A 22,732-nucleotide genomic window follows, 5' to 3' on the forward strand; every position below is an offset into this window, starting at 1 on the left:
CCTCTCCCCCCCCCCTCTCTCTCTCTCCTCTTTGAAACCGAGCCAGTGTGCAGAATGACCTTCAACCACACCCACAGGGAAGAAAAAAAACAGAAACAGAAAACAGGAGAATAGTAGCAGGATGGAGGGGAGGGTGGGGGTAAACAAGAGGAGAGGGGTGTCAGAGAGGCAGTGGAAAGAAGAGGAGGAGGATAGGAAGAACAAAAGAAAAGAAAAAAACTCATGCTGAATTGAGGAAAAACCTCTTCTCTTGGAAGCCAGCAGAGCGCAGAGCTGGATCTGACAAGAAAGATGACTCTCCATCCCCTTTTCTCACCACTCTGATTAAAGCTCTCGCTCTAAACCGAAGCCGGCACTCTGAGAGCAACAGAAACCAGGGAGTGGAGGACTTGAGTCTTTGATAGAGGTGCAGCTGGAATGTTTTTCAGATACACTTGAAGGAGCAGGACCTCGGGGACAAGGTGACACTGTATGAGATGTACTTCTGCAGCTCACAAAATAAAAGTTAATGAAATTCTCAAAGGAGCCGGCTTTCTTTAATTTACAGTTTCCTCTTCTCTGAGATATGCTCGGAAATTCCCAATCCCTCTGTTAACGTGCAGTAAGCCAGCTGTAATGAGTTAATCTACAACAGAGGGATGATTTCCTTGTGTGACTAAGACAGTAAGAAGACAGAAGGAGGACTAATTAAACTTGTAACATCTGCCTCCAGAGTTCCAAGTGTGTCTACGGGCTACACAAACATCTCTCGCTCCACTTCCCCTGTTCCCTCTTTTAATTTCAACCCAACCAGGATAAACAAGGTGCCTGTTCGACAAACAATGCAAATAATCCTCTGCAAGTGGCATCATCATGGTAACCAATGAGTACACTGTAACTGGGTGCTTTCAAGTATTCATAGCATCTCCCAGCGAAAAAACTTCCACAAGCTGATTGAGGAGGAGAGGAGGAGAAAGTGAGGCGGGTGGGAGGTCTGGTGAGGAGCACGTAGCATGCTTACAAATGAACAGAGCCACGACCCAACTCGGACGGCGTGAGTGAGTTTCTCCTCTTCCACTCTCTCTCTCTCACTCTCTCTCTCTCTCTCTCGCTCGCTCTTGGTGATGAGCCTTCCTCTCGGTTGGATGTGGCTGCGGTTGTCGTCGCTGATGATGCTGCTGCTGCTCCACTTCTGAGCGACTTCCCCCGGCTGCTCCGCACAGCCGGAGCCCGAGAGACAGAGCATCGGAACGGGCAGCGAGCAGCAGCAGCAGCCCCCCTCCTCCTCCTCCTCCTCCCCACCTCCTCTGCACGGAGCTCTGCTCCCGTCGCGCTGAGAAAAGACAAACCGACACTGCAGGAGGTGACAGATCCAGATTCAGATCCAGCCTCTGCAACAAGCACGGAGCGAAACACCGGCCACGTCAGAACGGCACGGAGGAGGGATATCTTAACAAGTGCGAGCTGTGTTTTTATGTTCTTACAAACTCGGGTTTGATTGGTGTGGCAGTGCCGATCACTTTCCGCCTTCTGCTGGAGCGTGCTTGTGTATAAACACCCAGACCGTAAGAGGAAGACTTTATCACCGAGCCTGGCTCATCAGCGACAATAAAAGAGACTTTATTGGCCTCCGACGGCGCTTCTGACTTGGAGGAGGAGGAGGAGGGAGGGGAAAAAGCACATTAGTTGCAGTAAATCAAGACAGGGGGATCGAGCCCGAGTGCAAGACGAATGGTTTGGGTAACTAAATCTTCACTTTATCAGTAGCCTATACCTGCTGTTAATAGGGCAGTTATGAAACAGGTGTTGCAGAGAGAGCGGCTTGATAGAGATTGTTAAATTACCAGAGTATGTCTGTTCAGCTAATGATAAGCATATTTCAACAAATAACTAGGTATAAAAACATGCAAAAGCACATCTCTGGCAGCATAGGGGAAGCTTACCTGGAAAATCAACAGATGTTTCGGTCATGTGACGTTAAATCTGGAGAGGGGGATTTATTTAGCAGGGCATTATCAGAGATCGCACAGTGTCTGCTTCTCTATTAATTAATGAGTGTGTACATAATGGCAGAGATGTTGTCCTGATGCCCTTGGAGCTCCTGTGGCACCTGTAATAACTAGTGAAGGATTTCTGTGGAGCTCCATGAGGGGTGTTTATTGAGATAAAGTGTGGATGCAGATTAAATTAATCCTGCTTTGCATGGATTTTGCTTCATCTGGAAATCAGTTGTATTAAAAAAATAATCCAAAAGGGCAAGTGGCAAACCTCACCCCAATTGTTTTAAAGGCGTTTTTTGTAGGAAGACTTAAACACTATAGTTCAGATGGAGGAAGATGCATGTGCACTCATGTCACACATGATGAGCCTCAAGATAAAAAGTAAGAAAAAGGGGTTTCAGTGCAATAGGAAAACAAGCAAATCTTTCACCTGCACACTATTACATGCCATTACTCGTGCCTACAGCGAAATGGGTTGCCTCACCTTGTCAACAGCAGTGTCACTCCCCACACAAGGGTGTGATGAATTTGGTCATTATTGATGAGCAGAGTGGACACACAGGCTGTCAACCTGGTCCCTCTCTCAGGACAGAATACATTACACAGCGTTGACAGGGAGTCAGAACACAAACACAGGCTGACAGGGAGATTTTCAGGGTGAGAATTTAAGGCGCTGGTGGAATAACTAAAGAGGCACGACCTCAGAGGAGAGCAAGCTGCTACAGTGGCTGCAAACTTCTCCATCTCCCACCCTCCATCTCAGCAGATTGGGTTTGTTTCCAAAGACAGAGAAAACAAATTTAAATTCCAATATCCTCTCAATCTGCAGCCTGGTGAAATTCATTTAATTCTCGGGGGATGACAATCAAATTGCAGTGTGTGGTGACACAAAAGGCTACAGAGACAATCAAATATTGCAAGTGCTGACATGATCCAGGCCTGTCCTCCCACCATGCCTCCTAGCGGATTAATCAGTCAGGAGCGTTCCTTCCTCATCTCTTTGATTCATGGCTTTCAGAACAAGCTCCAATGTCTGAGATATTTCAATACCCCCGCTGATGAATATATTCAAATTCATCCAGGCTGAGCTTGCTCATGAGATGCTCGTCTTCATATAAGTGGGTGAAATTCACTTGGTATCTGTATTTGAGTCTTTTCCTCTTCATCACTTTCACCTCTTCTCCCCCTGAGCTTATTTATGAACTATTACCATCATGCAGTAACACTTTATTAGGCATGTAGACAGCCAAGAGGCCTATTAATCTTTTACTTGCAGTCTTATGCTCATTCTGCTTCTCCACACACACACACACACTGGCTAGTCTGAATCGCCTTTTTTACCCCCTGGAGTTTCTCAGCATCGTCAATGATTCACACAGCAATGGCAGAGCTCCTGTTAGTCTTACAGTGAGGAAAGTGATGCGTCTTCCATCGGCAGGATATCAATACACACTTTCCACTGGCCGACTTTCCTCAGAGGCCGCAATCATGCTGACAATCTCCCGCTCGATCACACTCAACTGTTGCCATTACGACACATCTGAGGCGGTAATGATTTCATATTATAATGCCATTGATCGGGCAGAGGGGCCGCCAAGCCCCGAGTGGTGCTGAGCAGAAAACAGACAGTTCATTGGTCTGTTCTGCACTTCTTAGCTAAATATAATAAAAGGACGTCAGTTACGATTACACTGTACAGCCAATGATCATTTCTCACACTGTGTCAATACTGGGCTTTATACTGTCCACTCCTGAGATATGAGCAGTGAGAGAGAGAAAAAATACACCCACATATTCAGGCATATTAGCATTGCCCGCAAGAACTCACACAGACGTACACAGTGTGTACACAAAGACACGAGTCAAACACATCTCTAAACAAATAGCACGCTATCAATATTCATCTGAAATGAGAGGGGGAATGAGCGATGATTAAAGACGGCAGCACAGTGTGAAGATAAACATGGCAGACTATGGAGGCAAAGAAAGGGCTTTGACAGGGCACCTAGCTGCGCCTCAATGCAAGTAATTAATAATGAATAAGATGAATACAAAAAAAAGAACATAAACAACAACAAAGTGAGAAAAGTAACATTGGAGAACTTGGGGAAAATCAAAAGAAGCAATTTTGGGATTTTAATGGAAAATGAAGACTATTTATTCTAAGAGCGGTGAGAAGAAAAAGAAGAAGAAGAAGAGAACAATTTAACAGGCTTCTCTGCTTGAGCAGCCAGTGCAGATGTTGCTCTGTCCAAAGATGAAGGGCGCTCAATGCTTACTGGGCAGCAAGTGTCTTTAACCATAGCAACAAGCTGCAAACTATTTTACATTTAGTTTGTATTAAAGCTGGGAAAAAAACAAAACGTTCTTCTGCCGATTTGCCAATTTCCCTGCTGACAGATGGCAGCAAGAAATGTGATCTGAATTCTGTTGATGGAAGAGATTTATAATTCCTACTGTGTGTGTGTGTGTGTGTGTGTGTGTGTGTGTGTGTGTGTGTGTGTGTGTGTGTGTGTGTGTGTGCGTCTCTTTCAGGCATGGTGCCTACGCCCCAGGTGTGCGTATCAACCCTGGTCACGGTGAGCACGATGGCAGTGGTGGACCTCTACCTGCTGGAGCAGAGCATGTTGGGAGCTCGTGGGCTTCCAGGGCCCGGTGTGTGGCAGTGTGCAACAGTGTTGCTAGGAGATGCTGGCTTCCTGCTCGCGCTGCGCTTCGTGTCGGCTGGTGTGGTGTCTGAGGCACGATCCCCACGCCGTGGATTTGCCAACGCCCTTTGGTTCCTGTTCCTGTCACTGCTGCAGCTCAAACTCTTCTTCGTCTGTCACAACTACCGGCAGGAGCGCCGCCCCCCTGACCCGCTGGCCAGAAAGACACTGACGCTGCTGCTGTCCATCTGCCTGCCCTCCCTGTTCCTCATCTTGACGGGTGCCGATCACATGACGCCACAGCGCAGGAAGCAGGAGGTGCGGAGCCGTCTCCTGTGGGTGGTGGTGGACCTGCTGGATGTGTTGGACCTGCAGGCGGGGCTGTGGGAGGCACAAGGTGGTGTTACAGTGGGGGCTGGAGGGGTTGTTGAGCAGAGGCTGCCCATCTGGGCGGAGGGCCTGGTCTTCTTTTACTGCTATGCCCTCCTGCTGCTGCTGCCGTGTGTGGCCCTTACAGAGCTGGGGGGCACGGGGCTGCCAGGACAGAGGGGGCCTCGTAAAGAGGCTTTGTACCCTTGGCTCAGCCTGGTCACCATCAACATCTTTACACTGGCCCTGAGGGGCACAGGCATGCTGTGGTACAGAGACCCTCGGGTGTCCACAGTCTTCCTGGGGAAGAACCTGCTGGCTCTGGCTGTGAAGCTGAGCGCAGCCTGGGAGAAACACAGGCAGGAGCGCGATGCTGCAGGAGCTGGGACTGTGACTGGATCAGAACCAGGAGACCCAACTCTGCAAAGTGAGAGCTCAGGGCAGGGAGAGGGCCCGGCTCAGGGGAAAGCTCCCCCCGCTCACTATCACACACTGTCTCGCACACAAAGCCACACTCTCTCCCACGTCAGCCTGGAGCCCACAGAGACACCCTTAGGACCCTCTTTCATCTCCCATGAACTCTAGAGAGTCACTCTGAACAAGCATGCATGCACAAAGACAGGCGCCCGCACCCTAAAAACTGAGACCAGGCGAGCGGGTATCACATCCAAACAGATCAGAACTGTGTTGAATTTCAGTACAGCAGTGATGGTTTAATGCAGAGCTGTGGAAATGCATTTGGCAAGCTTTGTGCACATTTTGTTGTGCTAAGAATAACTCAAAATACATTGCTTTGAATTTGGGAGTGAATTTTGAAATTGAACAGTGTCACATCTTTCAGACTGTAAAGAAAATGACAGAAATGTATTTTGAATTCCATTTGCATTAATTCTCTTTTTAATCAGTGCAGTGGTTTACTTTGTTGCATTCCATTGCCTCAAGGTTGATGATTTCTTTACATTGTTGCCATGTGGAGAATATGTTAGGTTTACTTATTTCTTCAATTTGGGTTCAGTTCATTTGGTTTGCAGGAGTAATCAGTCTGACACTGCATTACCATCAGATGCCAAAATACAGACTCTGACCTTTGGTGTCCAGTTTCTCAGTACAATTTTCCTCTCAGAGAAAATACAGAGGACAGTTTAATGCAGTGATTTATTTTTCTTTTTGGAACCATAGAGTCGTGACTCTAAAGCCATCTACAGTATCAGTAAAACGCTCACTCTACACATTGCTCCAGTGTTTAAATGCGGAGTCTTACCCAGTGGATCCAAAGCTTTTTGGCTTGTGGCCCTTTGAATCAAAGTCTCCTCACGACCCCAAGTGACGTTCACTTCTTAGATCTTTTTTTATTTGAAAAGAGGCTGAGAATCAAGGTTTGAGGGGCCTGCAGAAGTAAACATATCCACTTTACACAGTAAAAAGAATAAAGCTTAAAAAGAGAGCGAAAAAAAAAACATTTCATGTGTTGTATATATTTAGAATATGTTTCTCCTCACATGTGTTCTTGTTTTTTTTGCCAAATCTCATTTATGATGGAGGATCCCTATACCACGGGCGATGCCAGATTTTTGCTGGCTGGTATTTCTTCTCAGTCGTCTGGCAGGAAATATTTATCAGAGGAATCACTTAAAACTGTGAAACCTGCAGATTTATGAGTTCCCTTGTCCACCATCCTGTGTTTTGGTATTGTGACATTTTTATTTAATCTTCATTTAGTTAGAGAACATTTCAGAAGTAAATATTGTTCTTTCACATATTTCATGTTGGCTGTCAAATTCAAACACAAAGACCTACAGAATCAGTTTTAGGATGACAAACTATGAATAGCCCAAAGAGAAATAAATAATAATAAATATGAAAGATGCTGGTTTCACCAATAATATCTTTCAGTGGTCGGGCTTTGAAATGGGTAACAGGCATTGTGCATCATCTTAATCCTAGTCTACATAAAGTACAGTACAGGTTTATTGCAGTACGTTGTTTACAAAGGCAGACTACCAATGTAAGTAATCCCTTTACAGTTTCAGAGCACATTCAAAATTCATGTTTTTTCTGTCGTCTTGTCTCAAACTGTCCTTTTTTCAAAAAGGAGGATGAAAAAAATGTCGAGCTGTCTGTCCAATCCTCAAATCCCTTTTTTCATTTTAGATGAAAGTGTTAAACTTTTAACGTTCTTTTTGAATTATGGATGCAGTCTTTTCATTCACTGATGTGTTCAAATGTGGGTGTTGTAGTGTTTTGGCATCATGGGGTTTTGGGTGTGAGCGGCAGGTCTGGAGGACGTACAGTACACTACAAGTGCCTTGTGTCCCCTCATGGAGCGACGAGCCTCAAAGCATAATGTGACCATGTGGAACTTGGACATACGCCATGTGTATACTGTGAAGTTTTCTCCAGCTGTTGTCAGCTAAACCTCCAGGACAGAGAGCAGACTAATAAAGTGTTTCATACTCGCCTTGTGTTGACACTTCATTGGCTATAATGTAGGAGTGTTATTGGCAGCCTGTCACACGTATATAAGAGGGAAACATTGGGGAGTCCAAATTATTCAGAGCCAAAAGGCCTTTGGGACATTTAACAGCCTCACATTTTCAATGTATTAAAGTTAATCAGTTCTCATTCTGCAGAAAATTGCATGTTTTTATGTTTTTCTCTTCCTGGAACTGGTGAAGTGAAAGAAAGCCCTCAAACGCATCCCCGCTAGAAAAGCGTGCTCTTTGCTTCACATCGCAGCACCCCAACAAAAGGCCGTCATTTATCACTATTATGCCTGCGGCCCCATCAGCTTGAATCCTCTCGCTGTAATCCTTGAGTGTGCTGTCGTGTTGTCTGCCTTTAATGCTGAAAGAGAGACAAGTCCTGATGTGATGGGCTGTGCGTGTCATGAGTTTGTAGTAAAAGTGTGTATGTGATGTTCTAGACCGAAATGGCTCTTTGCTCACAGTGGCTGTGAATGAACCCGCTGGCCTTATCAAAGCTTTAATGGTCCTATTAATTGAAATTGAAGCTATTTGTCAAAATGCGAGCGCTTATTCTCAGTGCTTTATGCTTGATTTACAGCCTATATTTACAGGATGTATTAAGAGCCATGAACACACGCTGCCAGACAAAAAAAAAAGAAATCCAGTTAAAGTTTCTGTGGGGAATTTCTCTGTGGTTCAGAGAGCCTTTTAAGGAAAACCCACAGAGGGATAACCAGAGTAGTAGACAGCATCCAACTCTCTCCCCTCTTTCTTTCATCTCTATCTCCCTGCTCGCTCTCCATTTCAAACACACGCAGTCTGGATGCACTCTCTGTTGAATAACTTCTCATATTTCTATTATACTAAAAGCAGTGACTGCATAGGCAGCAGCCCCAGCAAATGACTGCCTCAAAGAATTTGTTACACCTGTTAAGCTCTAGAAACAATGCTCAGCATTTTCCCTCAGCTCCACTGACTCTCACAACCGGCTTCCCAAGGAACAGAGCATGAGCCCCTCTCCTGTTTCCCTTCTTCTTATGCTCTCTATTCTTCTACTACATTGGCCTGTGCTAATTTCACTCCAGCCTGTAATTATTCTCCTGAACCAAAGCTGCCACATTCCTTTTTTTGTCTTCCATTCCTTCTTTTATTTCTCTCGTTTGTTTAAATTTGCCCCGCAGCAGACAGGCGGCCTACCTCTCTGCACTTCCCCTGTCAAGGGTGGTTAGTCAGAGACGAGGGGGAAAAAAACGAGGAGGAGAGGCTGGCTCAGATTAAAAGGGCCGGGACCAGTGCCTAAAGCGGAGGCTGCCGACTGCCATTTATTTACCGTTTGCTCCACACGGTGTGAGCCTGATGGAGCTCGGGAGCCCAGGGAGACTAACGCATACTGTACAACACACTGCCCGACAACAATGACAACCTGCACGATCCAACAGAGGCACCTTTAGACAAACATATGGCTTTGTTTTGCTCGGTTGAGCATTTGGTTGCAGCCCATCTCACCTCATTACCCCTGACGCGGCTGCAGCAAGGACTCCTCGCAGCTTACACCCACCTCGTCTAGCAGAAAGAGCCACATTTAACCGACAGATGTCTAAATCATTCATCATAGACCACCGCTTCTGGAGAGAACTTCAAAGTATAATCTATGAGAAAGAAATGATGCAAAAGACTGTCTCCAGTATTTCATTTCATATTGTAAGCGTCTCAAACGCATACTAATACTGTTCTCAGATGTGGAGGTGACATTAGGCCAAAACAGGGGATAAGAACTTCTCTGTTTACCTGATACTCCAATGAAAGCAAGTGAAGCAGGGTGAACATAGAGCTCATTTAGCTGATTTGTGTCTGTTTATTCAAGAGATTTGAGAAAACTGATTTGATTACAGCTGTTAACAGTTTGTGTTTCCAGCAGCTCAAACTTAAACATTTGCTTTTATACTCCATTGCATAATCATTGATATATGTTCAGTTAATCTTCAGACCAATGTTATCAGATCTTCAAACAGAGCTAATAAACATGGCCACTGACTGCTTTGCTATGATCATTTAGAGCACAGCTGTCTTTTTTTTAGCTCGAATCAAGTTGAACACTTTCTCTTCACATACGCAGGCAAGGAAAAATAACACCACTGAATCAATCACGATCTGATAACTGTGTTGACCATCTGTTGAGATTTTAATCTTATGTATAGTGCTTTTGTAGGATAGTTTTCTTCCAATCTCTGAATCCATCGACCGTCATCTGACGAGGGTATAGCCTTCGGCAGCTAGGGGGCGTTAGCAGCGGTTAGCAATAAAGAATTCCTACAGTCTGACAACCTATATAGAAAAGAGAAGGGAGCTGGTGTTGAAAGACATTATTACAACTCTAGAAACTAGGACACCTCCGACACCAAAATCTGTTCCTGTTCCTTTAGATGTATACTCCTACTCAGAATATCAACCACAGTGACAATCCCGGAATCAAACTAGCCTGAGTTTGAGCGTACGTCTAAACTGAAAGACTGCATCATCTGTGAATGACAGACTTATAAACAGTGTTGTGCTCCGTCATATGTACTGTGGCACGCTCATATTTGGATGCAACAGCTTAGCTATAGAAATATACAAATTTAAAACATCTTTCTTTCTGTTTAATTTTCAATGACTGAACAACTAAATGTCCCCAAAGAGGAATCAATAAAGTTGAGTATATCTTAATTTGTCTCATCTTTAAAGTATTTGTCAACTCGTATGTGGATTACACATGTGAAGGTGTAGTAATCAGATCCTTTAACTATCTAACAGTAACAATACCCCACTGAAGAAAGACTCTAAATAAGTGGAATGGTGGAAATACTGTGAAATGTAGTCCTGTAGATAAATAAAGTAGAACTAAGGAAACAAGTAAGACACGTAGTATACGCACGACACAGAAACAATGGAATAATCTGAGTTAAGAGCTGAAGCAATGTAGTAACGTCAAACAATTCAAAAAGAAATGTAAAGAAATAGTTTTATGAGGTACAGGGATGAGGAAGGGTAATCACAATCACTGGGGTGAGTTTGCAATTATTCATTTACTTTTTGGTTTAGTTTATACTGCACTTGAGTAAAACTTGTAAGCAGCTACTTTTGATTAACGCCCTACAGTTTTATAGTTAATGATGATGATATATTACGCCAAAGTTGAGTTCATGAAACTTAAAAAGACGTCAAAAGCCTAAGATGGAGGTTTACAAAGGGAAATGTACAAAACAAGCGTAAGACTCCGAACATCTAATCCAATGTAAAATAAATTCAATGGGGTCATGCATCCATAATTTAACTTGCTTCCGGCTGAAACAGAGTATTTGGAAAGGACACAGACAAGAATACATTTTCCAAAAGGTGAAATGTATGAATATAAAAAAAGACATGCAGTATAGAGCACACTGCATTCTGGGGTACGTCTGTAAGGAAACCATTATTATTATTATTTTGTGTTATATCTTGAGCTGCCACACATTTCAGACTCTTCAAAATAATACACAATAGCATCTTTGTGAAGGGGAACAATGTTTTTTGGGGGGGAAGAACACCTAAAAATATCACACACACCCACTGATGTGCCATATCAGCACTAGTGTCACAGTGACGGGTTTTATGTGATACGAGAGAGACAGAGCGTTGTTCAAAAATACATGATTGTTGTTGTTCTGAGATTTATGTATGCCTATTACACCTGCCATTAGGAATATGTACTCTGTCAGTCACATGATAAGAGTCGGCTATAAAAAAAACATGTTCTTGCTTTGAAGGTAAGAAATTTAAGTTTTCAGAATATTTTTTTAAGTTTCAAGGCAGGATTTGCTTCAAAAGTGCCAAACAGAAAACTCAATGACCTTTAAGATTTGAGTGACAGAGTCAGTCAGCTAACTCTCTGCAGAGAGAAGTCTCCAGTGAAGCTATGGGGAAGGAAGATTTAGCCGAGCCTTAAATGTGATCAGTAAAAATCTTAAAATCAATTATACATCTAACTGGTAAACACTTCAGAGACGGTAAAATTGGGTTATTACGGTCCCTTCACTTGGCAGCAGTTAAAATCCTGGCTGCTGTATTCTTGAGCAGGAATAAAAGATGGTGAAATGGGATGAGATTAAAGCATAGATCCTCCTCTTTGTTACTGGATAAAAGTGTCTGGACGTTTCCCAACTGCGGAATCAGTACCAAATTATTCCGTCTTAAACTAAGTCGCTGTCAAATAGAAGTCCAATGGTTTTGGACTCTGTCCATGTGTCCTCAAGAACAAGATGTCCTAAACCTGCCTTTATGCAGTAATAAAATAAAAAAGGTTTTTGGGTTGTCTTTTTCATGCAGGATCAGCAAGAACAACTTATGAAGACAAAATCATCTTCAAAGTTGTACAACTTGTCAATATATTTTGCACTTCCTGCTGTTACTGTGCTCATGAACCTCGTCTACATTTAAAACTGTGTATGTGGTCCACTTGTAAAAGTTAAGTCCAGTATTAACCCCCACCAATCATTTGGAACAATATCTGCTTCTTAAACGGCTTGATGCTCCTTCACCAGCTGCTGGCTAACTTTATCTATCTGCAGCTGAGCAGATTGTGTACAGTGGGTTTTTATAGCTTGTTTCTTGAAATCGGCTGCCTGCTGCCTTCAAAAATAATGCCCAAAGAGTGCTAAGAGTGAAATGAGTAACAGCACAGTTGCAGGCAAGTAAAACAACAGGTTGAAGACTCACTATCGCTCCATATATCTGTGGAGAGCCGCAGAGCTTTGAGTTTGTCTCTCTGAGTTTCACCTTAACTACAAAATTAAATTGCATAGCAGGTTTTTTTTTTTAAATGTGACATGTTCAGTGTAACGACTAAAAAAAACCCTGCTGAGAATTCTATCACTGTAATAAAAGAAAGTGACAGCTTAAGTAAATAAGATCATTTGGATTTGGGAAGAGAAATGAGAGGGTCATCTGCATAGCCATGACACAGACATTACATCTGAGATCCATCTTTAAATGAAGCAGCGCTCAGAGTGGGAGGAGAACAAAGCTGAGGGCAGAAAGGTTGGCTCCTAATGATTAACTGAGATGGTTTTAAACTACTGAGCCGAGCTGTTTGGGAGCTGAAATGATGATTAAATCATCCCAGAAAAACAAAAATAAAATGTTCTGACGAGAGATAGTTTTTGTATGTCAAGCAGCTGCCGCGTCTCTGTTATTTCTTTTTCTTTGGTGTATTTATTTTGTTTCAGTAGATTTTGATTCATGGCTGTGTAGTGGAAAAATACTATCTGTCTGTTGCCTTCGTTTGACCTTAAAAGATTAGGATGTTCGTGCGACATTTAGCAATTAGAAACTGTTTCTCTGTATGGCTTTGGTCTGTATCTCCAACAGGAACACTCCTCAGGATCTGGGTACAGCATGACCCTAAATCAGTGCCCTCCTGACAAAGGAGTTTCTGTTGGTGTTCCTCCATACCAGGTACCTTATAGAAAGAAGCTTGCATAGATAAATCACCGGGCAAACTAGCAGAAGGCGTAGTCACTAGGGAAAGCTGAAACCAATGACGATGTATCACTCATGTATATGCAAAATACCTACACCCTGTGAATAAATATGCTCTGCAACCGGGACTGCCCTGGGAATCTTTGATGCACTTGTGACTGATGTTACTTTTGTAGCTGATTATCCCTTTTGCAAAATAACGTTTTATTATATGCAATAAAATCCACAAAGACAAAAGACTTTGACTTGAGATCTTTCATTACCAACAGAAAAATCCACAACAGCTGACGTTCAGGAAAATCAAAGCAGTTTGAAGAAGCTATGCTACATGGTTGGAAAATGTGATCAACAGAATCACTCTGATCTTTTCTAGACCGAAAGATGAATTGGAATAATTCAGAAAACAATTGATAAATGAATCAGAGAAAAAAAAAATTATTTACAGGCCCTGTATTTGAGTTTAAAATGATAGGAAAATACTTCTAAGCAACACAAAAACAGACAGAGGAGAAACGTGTTTAAAAAAGACTTCATGCTGAGTATTTTGAAGCACTAAATCTAAGTCCATTGCTGGCAGGGAGAGCAGGTTTCCAGTGATGAACTGATTTTGTGTTATAGTTTATGTTGTGCAGCTGGTGACAGCAGAGTACATCATGTTGAACAGAACAATAAAGTATGACTCTGTTACTCTCCATGTCAGATAAGAGAAATGTTATTTTCACATCATTTACCTCCTCTCTGTAGTCCCAACATTTACTTTTCCTTGAAAGCATTAATCATGTGTTGCTCTTTTCCCCCTTTTTTTTTTTCCATTCCCCTCCGCGAGTGTCGTCATTAAGCCACGGAGATGGATTAACTGGGAGAATTGATCTTGTTTCCAGGCGTGCAACAACATTCAAGGTTGATGAGCACTGTCCATTAAAGAGACTAACTAGATCTCATTTGTATGTACAGAACGAGTTGTATGGCTGCTTTCATTTAGCCTCACAAAGGACAATCAAACTTAAATAGCAGAATGATCATTAAAGCATGGACAGATTGTGCCTTTATGGTGTCAAATGAAATGTAAATTTAACAAGAAAGATTTTAAACAATACACCTGTGTGATGAGAAACAAGGTCGAGGTAAATGAGCAGAGCATTAGCTTTGAGCTGTTTGGTTACAGAGGGATGATTTTATTTACAGCATAGAATAATTCAACCTCAGTCAGTGTTTTTCTCTAAACCACCTTTTTGTTTGTCGCTTAATGCTCAAGGACTGCCGACTTATTTCATTATTATAGCAGCCAATACGAACTCTTTTCTACTTGGTATTGGCGTCCGAGGTGAAAAAGTAGTAGGGGTGTATCCCCGAGCCATAAACACAGAAAAACAACCACAGCTGTCTCTCTGGAGCGATTGAAGCAGAAGAGAAGTAAACAAGAATTTAAGACAAAAGCTTCACAGGTTCAATCCCATTTCATCAAGTGGTTTGTAAAGAGTGAGGTTAATGTATGTGGACAGCTGCAGGAGATGGAGGTGTCTGTGTTTGTGGCGCAGAAAGTGTGAGAAAATAGTTGCAGACGGAGGCAGAGTTTGGCATCCACCTGCACAATGGAGCTGTGCGCGAGGAGAATAAGAATGCATATGAATAGAGCTATGAGGGGAGGCGGAGGTGGAGGTGGGGGTGCACACAGAGGTGAATGAGGAGAGAGAGTCAATGATGTGATTGGCAAAGAGAAAATGGGAAAGTATCAGGTTGTCTGGTGGTTAATGAGAGCTGTGTGCAGAAGGTCAGCTGAAGCCCTGCCCCAGCAATTAAGTTAATACATCTGATTACTGCAAGCGAACAGATGGAACAAGAAGAGGAATCAGAAGTCCTTTTACCTGTCCCAAGATGGGGCCTAGAGGGGGGCCAGGGGCTGCTTGTCCTGACCTCACTATAGCTCGGATTACATTGCCAGCATCCAATTTCTTCACAGCCTTGGCTGCCTTAGAGATCTTTGACATCCTGCTCTGTGTGGAAATCCTCAAATCTGCCTCCGAGTCAACTGAGAATCCATCCACTGAAAACACAGGAGAAAAACAAATTAGTGTTTCAAGAAAAACACAACTGCAACAAATCACTTACATGCCGGGCTCATTAAAACATCATACACTCAAATCAATACCGATACCCTCAGGTGAAAACTCTCGCAGTTCCATTCTACAACGGCGAGTAATTAAAAAAATCTTTGCCTTCGATCGGCTCAGCGAAGGGCCACTTATCCTGGAGGTGTTTGCAGTGTGGATCAGCAGCAGCCGAGTGAGATACTCGTCATGTCGAGGATCCTGGGAACTGGCAGCTTTTAAAAGTTCTCTCTGAAAAGAATCATGAAGTGCATGCCAAAACACCTCCGCCGTCTCACCTCTGTTCTAGATGTGTCACAGCTGAACTCCCCCGAGCTGCAGCAAAGCTTCCTCTGCATCAGTAGAGGTCAAGTGTCAAGGTCGAAGGAGGGATAAAAACAAAGTGTGGAGGAGGGGTAGAAGTGTCGCCTACATATCTGTACGCAAAGCGGGATGGACATTACACTACACCTTAGAAAGCTTTTGCAAAATTAAGGAGTCAATAAGTGGAGTGTGGAGAATGGCCTGAACTTGTGGCCTTTCTCCGGGGAGGAGAAACACATAAAAGCCGGCCTATAATCCTCGGCTGGAATAAAAGTGATAATGACACAGCTGTGAGGCAAAAAAAGGAGCACAAAAAGATCAATGACTGGAGCCAAGGGACAAATACAAGTTTTAAGGTTGAGTCTTGATCCAGGGAAACCCTGCATTCGATAAAAATCAGCACTGTGGGGGAGAGAGGCGGTCCAGCAATGATTCATTGTAGGCAACAGAGGGTATCCAATTAGATCAACAAAAGACACAATACCAAAGAGATATATGGGACCTCCTGCTGCTTCAGAGCAACAAACCAGGAGAAGCTGCTTCCAGGAAAAGTTGTGATTCTATCTGGGCGGCTGATTATCCAGCAGCCGTTAAAGTGCAACCACCGTGAGGCAATATTTGTAAGAGCATTAAGGTGATACGCATGCTGCACAGAGAGTCCCAAACAAAATCCATTTGGTTTGAATTCCCTCAATAAGCTTCTCTGCAATGTAACTCACACACACACAGCTACTTTTTTCAGAGGTCAATTTTACGCTACCCACTTAATGTGTTCAGCTACTTCATTGTAGAAGAATTGTGTAGCACTTCAGATCAATTTTGGAGCCAGGTAGAAAATGCAGAAACCCGGTACGTATTAATGTGAAGTGAGAAAAGCTCACTTCTGTTATCAAACAGCAACAGAGAGACGCATGAATCCTTTACTGGCAAGCTGCAGGAAAAGAACTAAAACAGCAGTTTCAGGTTGGGAGAAGTGCTACAAAAAAAAGTAAACTAGCAAAATGACATACTGTACGCCCAGAGAGACCAGGCTAATCTAGTTTTTTTTTATGACTGCGAGAGAAAAAAAACAATTAGAGCCTGCATCAAATGTGGAGTTTAATTCCAATTTGGGGCATAGGGAATAACAGTTCGGAGAGTGGGAAATGACAACTTCATGCTTTAATGCACCGCAACTTCAATCTCTGCTGGAGTATGAATAATAAAACCGCAGTTCCCTCGCAAAATGAAATCAGTCATCACAAGGGCAAGCAGTTAACGCTGAAGAAGAATTGACCTACATAAGGAATCAGTACAGCTCTGACAGTACGTTCCACACAACTGAGTTTACATTAGATTCAAGAAATGAAGCTGGCCGGACTGTGCAGCAGCAGGAAACACGGTTCAAAGCGGCACAATAAGCCTCAACCAGAGCTGGCTTAATGTTTCGCTGTGCATAATCGAATCAAAGGCACGGTAATTTGAGAGTAACAGACACAATTCTGAGTTTCTCTCTAGTCTGAATATTACATTCATATGGAAATTTACTGACAACGGCGTTCCTGATAAAGACGAGTACACAGAAAGAGCAATTTGTTCAGGCAGTTTGGAGTTTCAGCGTAAAAGCACTTTCCTTAAACGTGTCTGATAAACGGAATGCCAAAAAAAGCAGGCACTTAAAGGATGGTAAGGTGAGCAGAGAATATAACTCAAATGTACTTTTCTCGAGCTCTGAAGTTTTCCTTCCCCTTAAAGTTATTCTCTTCATTAGCCTGACAGCTATATCTGAGAAATGTTGGTTATATAGGATAAAATTAAGATCAGAGTTTGGCTTGGGTCAGGGTGTTCGAGTTATACAGGTAGATATATGAAAACAGACCTTTCTTTGTATGTATTCAGTTTGCACCAGTATGGCCGTAAAGACTTTAACAAAGAAGATTTTTTTTAATTAAGAATCAAAGCCTGACTGATTAATTGGACCGATATTAGCATATCCAGTGAATATCGGTATCGGCTAGTTTTGTGGCAGTTCATATGCCGATATTACTAGATTTATTCACCAGTCAAATCGTTACATTTGAGTTTCATTTCATTAAACAAGCTGTTCTCTTCCACCAGCAGAGTGTGCTTTCTGGATTACAACAAGCATTATGACTCTCCAAAGTGTCAAGCGGTGATGCACGTACATGCGTAGATACTTTCCAGCTGAAGAACCATCTTGTCTACATGAGTTCAGTATTTTGTCACTGACTGTAGATACCGTATATCTTTGCCACAAGTGTTTGACAACTGCATGAAAGGGATCAATACATGTGTAAATCTATCTCTACAGATCAAGCGTAGATATAAGAAAGATATCAGCTGATATATTGGATCAGATTTCTTTCTCTCCCCAATATCTGTTCCAGTAATCCCTTATCAGTCAGGACCTAATAATAATTTACACAATTATGCATTTTTCAAAGAGTTCTATTGCGTACATCCGCCTGCTCAGCTGTGGCGCTCTTCTATTAATGAGCTGCAGACAGTGTTGAGTTTTAAGAACTTTGGAAATGGTACAAGCTCAGTAAAAAAATAAAAAAGGTGAAAGCTTTTGAAAGTCCTCCCAAGCATCATAAGTTCTTTAAAATAGTTTTTTTTATATCAGAACAAGCAAAAACATAAACATGTACCTATATATCGGTGACAGGCCCGTACTAGACCCAGTATATTTGGCATCAAGTGCCAGAGTCTTCATCTCAACTAAAATCCCAACTCTAAAAATCTAACCTTTTCTTGGCCTGTCTGTCAAATAAATCGGGGTATTTTTTAAGCCTTCCTTATGTTGCCTGTCAGAGAAACTACTTGGGATGGAAACACGGTATCTTTGACAGAAGTAAACATGTCAATAAAAGTGAGCACACAGGAGAGAAGCAGGAGAAAAATCCCACCTGTCATTATAAGGGTGCAGGTCTACAAGATAATCTGAAATCACACTCCACATGTGAGAAACTCATTACGTTTTTTTTATACCACCCTTTCATTAAAAAGTGACGGAAATATTCACAGCACAGAAACAGCAGCTTCAGTGTTGTTTACTAGCTAATTAAAAGTGACTGAATTTCAAGGATACAGCTGACTTTGATTAAAGAAATTAATCAGTTTGCTATTAAAAATGTTTGTTTAATTGCACCGTTGCTGATTGTTGTGTAGGCTATAAGGCTCTCTTAAGTCTTTCAGTCTTCATTCAGCGGGCGAGCCAATCTGGAATCAGTGCATCCTCGAAATGTGTTTTTATATACATGTGAAGGTAACACGTACACAAATATGGATTATCTATGGAATTACTTTCTATAAAAATAGTAGAAATGGTCTTTAAAACATAGTTTGTATTCAAAGTTCCAGACCTACTGCTATGTAAATGTTACTGATAGTGTATCAGCCTGAGGTAAACCTTGATCTTCTTCCTCTTTTTATCACTTTTTAATGCAGTCTGATGAAGTAAAAGCTGAATACTAATAGATTTCTCAGCGGGATCACGCTTTGTACCTGCAACAACACAGAACCAAGACTGGTTCAATCACCACTGTTACACTTTATCGGCCTCCTCATCTTCATATCTCTGCTCAATAAATTACAAGTGAATGAGTGCACAAAATGAAATCAAATATTTTCTAATAACACAGATCCGGTGTTGCATGAAATACAGACTCAGAGATTATTATCTTATCAGAGAAACACTCTGAAAAAGAGTCATTTGAGTGGAGAGCTAACCTGGAAACTCTGCCTCACATTTTATTTCTATCAGAGCACCTTTATGTGCTTGCTTTATGTTTGTCTACAGTTATTCCCTACGTCCATCTTAAACGATCTTTGTAGGAGTGGAGGGAACTCCTAACTTAGCCCACGAGAGAGGAGCTTTAGTATTACAGACTGGTGCTTGTCAGGTTTAATACCAACCTGGGTGCCTTTTACTTCAGGTCATGTGGTGTCAGAATTAAAAATAAGCAGCAAGGCTCAATGGAATCATGACATTGTCAGATGGTTGGTCTGTTGCTCTGCTCCAGTCTTAAATATATGAGCTACTCTTGGATGAATTGCTGTAATATTTTCTACAGACAGTTATGGGGCCCTGGGCATGGCTCTGTATTACCATAGTGATCCTCTGACTTTCCTCTGCCAATCAAGAATTTAAGGAATGCCACAGTCCAGTTTGAAATCTAAAAAGTATTCTGTACCCCACACAAAGCTTAAATCACATATCTGTGATTAACACCTGAGTCTACCATCAATTATTTCCCAAAATATTTATATTGAATGAATGATTTATTTAATCAAGTATATCTAAAAGTGGGACAAAAAAAACAGCATAAGGAATAATACATCTACATCCAGAAATTGAATGTTTCGTTTTTTTCCTATCTCTGAAACCATCCGCAATCATTGTCTATCACTGCCTGACAACAATATGTGCCTCCAGGAATAGATGCCAATTTCTCTGTAATTCCTGTGTAGCCAGTTGGTGTTAAACAACTTCCAGCCGAGACTCTCATTTCTGCGAGTCACGTAGGCTGTCATTTCTTGGTCCACAACATACCCCGGAGTAGCGCTCATACATCTGTTTCTCTGGTGTCTCAGTATAACAGTAGAAACTATAATAGGTTTCACAGCAGCTTCACCCTGGCTCACTGCAGCTGTATGAGCCCTAAAAACAAACACATTTTCTTGTGATGTACTTGATATTAACAGGTCTTAACTTTGCTGGAATAGCAGCATCATGCCATGAGACACATTTGTAAATGTAAAAATGCATGTTTTATCAGGACTGTTGTCAAGAGGAGAAGAAATCAACTAAGTGTGTGTGTGTTGAATGATCGGTCATACCTGCATTTCAGGTTTCCCCGGAATGTGTCAAGCAAGTATGTCGCTCAATAGTCTTATCTTACTGTTAGCTGCACTTACATGCAGATATCTGTTCAAAGAGATAAATAAATCATCTTCAGAATACCGTCGATGGGGGCTGATATCTAGAGCGAATGTGCGATCCTCCTGCTTTTGCCACAAGAACTGTTTCCCCTGCATACACCAAAGCCCGCTGACACGTAATTGGTTAATACAACTTGGACTACAAAAAGGAAACCAGAACGCTATTTCTGTAGAATCGGTCATAGAGATATGTTGTTGTTGTTTTTTTTTTTTAAATGACCTCTCGTGGTCCACCTGCAGTACATTTAGGGCCCACCAAGAGGCCACCCCAGGAGAACTGCTGAAGCACAATTATTTAGGGGTGTCACAATACATCAGTCTTGGTCAATGTATTGCTCCGGTGAGCATTATATCACAGGTTAAACCTAGTCACATTCCTGTTCTGTTCTAATTGAGTTAAATTGGCATCTAATTTGATCTTATTTCGATTTGAAGCGCCCTGATTTAAATCATCTCCAAGTCGTTTGGTGGCAGACTTTGTATTATTAGAAAATATTGTATTTGTGTCCAAAGAATCAATATCGAACTGTGATTAAACTTGTGATTTACACCCCTTCACTAAAGAGCATGATGTTTTCAATGAATCCTGTTGAATGGGGGCGATCACATTTTGGAGGGATATGTTGCCAAGAGGATGAATCCTGATGACTTTGGTAATCTCTTGATTTAATGCAGCAGGACAGCAAGGTCAAAACTTTCAGGCAAACAGCTCAACATCTTCTTGATGGGTTGGCACATTGTTCTACAGACACATATGGTTAGCAGACTAACCAAGACTGAGATTGTCTCACTTTTCTCCCACCTCTATTTAGACCCAGTGCAGCACTTCTTTCTCATTCCCCATCAATTTAATTTCCTGCTGTCTCGTCTGTGTTACGATAACATCATATTTAAAACTGTCCCGGGCCTAATAAGGTTGAATTTAGTCGATACAATAAACTTACAAAAGCAGGTTCCTATCCCAGGTTGTACTGAAAAAGTGTGATCCATTACCTGATACACATTTCTTTTCCAAGAGTCTAATTTTCTGATTTTCAGATAAGAACTGAAGTTTTCTTATTCCAGCCTCATCAGCCAGCCTCAACAGTAAAACCTTGTTCTGTTTCCGTCTCCTTTAACAGATAAAACCTGTCAAAGCCCTGCACAAAACACTAACCACGATTAGTATTCTTTGAAATTAACAAGGAAGGGGCTCAAATCATCCTTATCTCCCAGCGATACTAAAGCCAGCCCTGACAATTGGTTTAATCCAACCCTTAGTGTGGCGGTCCATCTAGTGGTGGCACTCACCTTTACATTTGATGTAACGTATAAAGCTGAGACATAACCTCACAATGAGGTAGAAGTACACTTCAGACACGTGTGCGATGGCCTTTGGCACCACCACACCACTCTGAAAATGAACAAATTTAAGATAAACAGAGAGAAAGGCCCTCGAGACAAGCTAAGACCCTGGATGCTAATAGAAAAACAGCACAAGCATATTAAAATTATAATAGCTATTTCATTTTTTTTCTGCCTGTCTTTGCAGAAAGTTTGAATACCATTAAAAGCCCAATAAATGATTGATGTCCTTGAATACATAAGATGACCAAATTTGTGTTAACAGCAGAATAAACAGCCAACAGGGAGCATCATACTCAGCTGGGACTTCTGGTAAGCAGTATTTGTTTAGATGGCAGCACATGATGAATCAGGAGCTGCAGATTAACTGTAATCGATGAGCCTAATGCAAAGACCAAAACGAACAAATGTACTGCGCTGAGATCATTAGGTGAGCCCAACGGGATGCTCTGGATAAGACTCAGAGATAATGTCAGATATAAACTTATAGCAGGCCAGTCATATACCGATGCTGTTCCACTACATTAGTATTCATCCCATCAAACTCCGGCCCTGGAGCTATTGATTGCTGAATGCCAAGTCCTAAAGGCCAGTCAAATAAAAAGAAGTGGGGAAGAGTCTGAATGATCCCACAGGACAGAGAAAAAGAGGAACTGGCATGACCTGATTTAACCGACAAGTGAACCCGCAGGTCTCTTCTCTGCCAGCCTCAGCTAATCTGTGCGTTGCAGAAATAAACAACTCATCATTTCCGCACTTTGAGCAATAAATTTAATTTTCATTAAATAGTCTAACGTAACGGCAGTTCTTATTAGCTTTAAACTGTAAAATAAGCAACAACCAGCAAGAATGGCTTCATATCAAATTTCGGCTCGCAATTACCCCAGAAAATGATATTATGATGAAGGCAGAAAGGCTCTTTAAATTCATATCCGGTATTGGGACAGAGATTTAATTTTTGAGAAAACATTCATTAAACTGGAGGGTAAAAGTTCAAGTGTCAGCATGTTTGTTTTTTTTCATTAACATAGACAAAACATAAACTGAGCACTCAGCTGAACTGTGAGGAGCAATGT

The 22,732-nt window shown here is 42.0% G+C and overlaps 2 protein-coding genes across 2 annotated transcripts in view; one reads left to right on the forward strand and one right to left on the reverse strand.

Moving 5' to 3' along the window:
• mrpl11 (mitochondrial ribosomal protein L11) overlaps positions 1-22,732 on the reverse strand; it is a 43,453-nt gene that overhangs the window by 15,032 nt on the left and 5,689 nt on the right. The window contains exon 2 of the mRNA XM_061048340.1: positions 14,823-15,001. Within this exon, the coding sequence (XP_060904323.1) occupies positions 14,823-15,001 (179 nt within the window). The remainder of the gene's footprint in view (positions 1-14,822; positions 15,002-22,732) is intronic.
• On the forward strand, positions 694-9,496 carry tmem265 (transmembrane protein 265). Its single transcript, XM_061048339.1, has 2 exons — positions 694-1,719; positions 4,515-9,496. Exon 2 carries the CDS (start codon positions 4,517-4,519, stop codon positions 5,579-5,581), a length of 1,065 nt encoding a protein of 354 aa, XP_060904322.1. The 5' UTR covers positions 694-1,719; positions 4,515-4,516; the 3' UTR covers positions 5,582-9,496.

The sequence above is a fragment of the Labrus mixtus genome, chromosome 10, assembly GCF_963584025.1.
Source record: "Labrus mixtus chromosome 10, fLabMix1.1, whole genome shotgun sequence".
Classification (NCBI taxonomy): domain Eukaryota; kingdom Metazoa; phylum Chordata; class Actinopteri; order Labriformes; family Labridae; genus Labrus; species Labrus mixtus.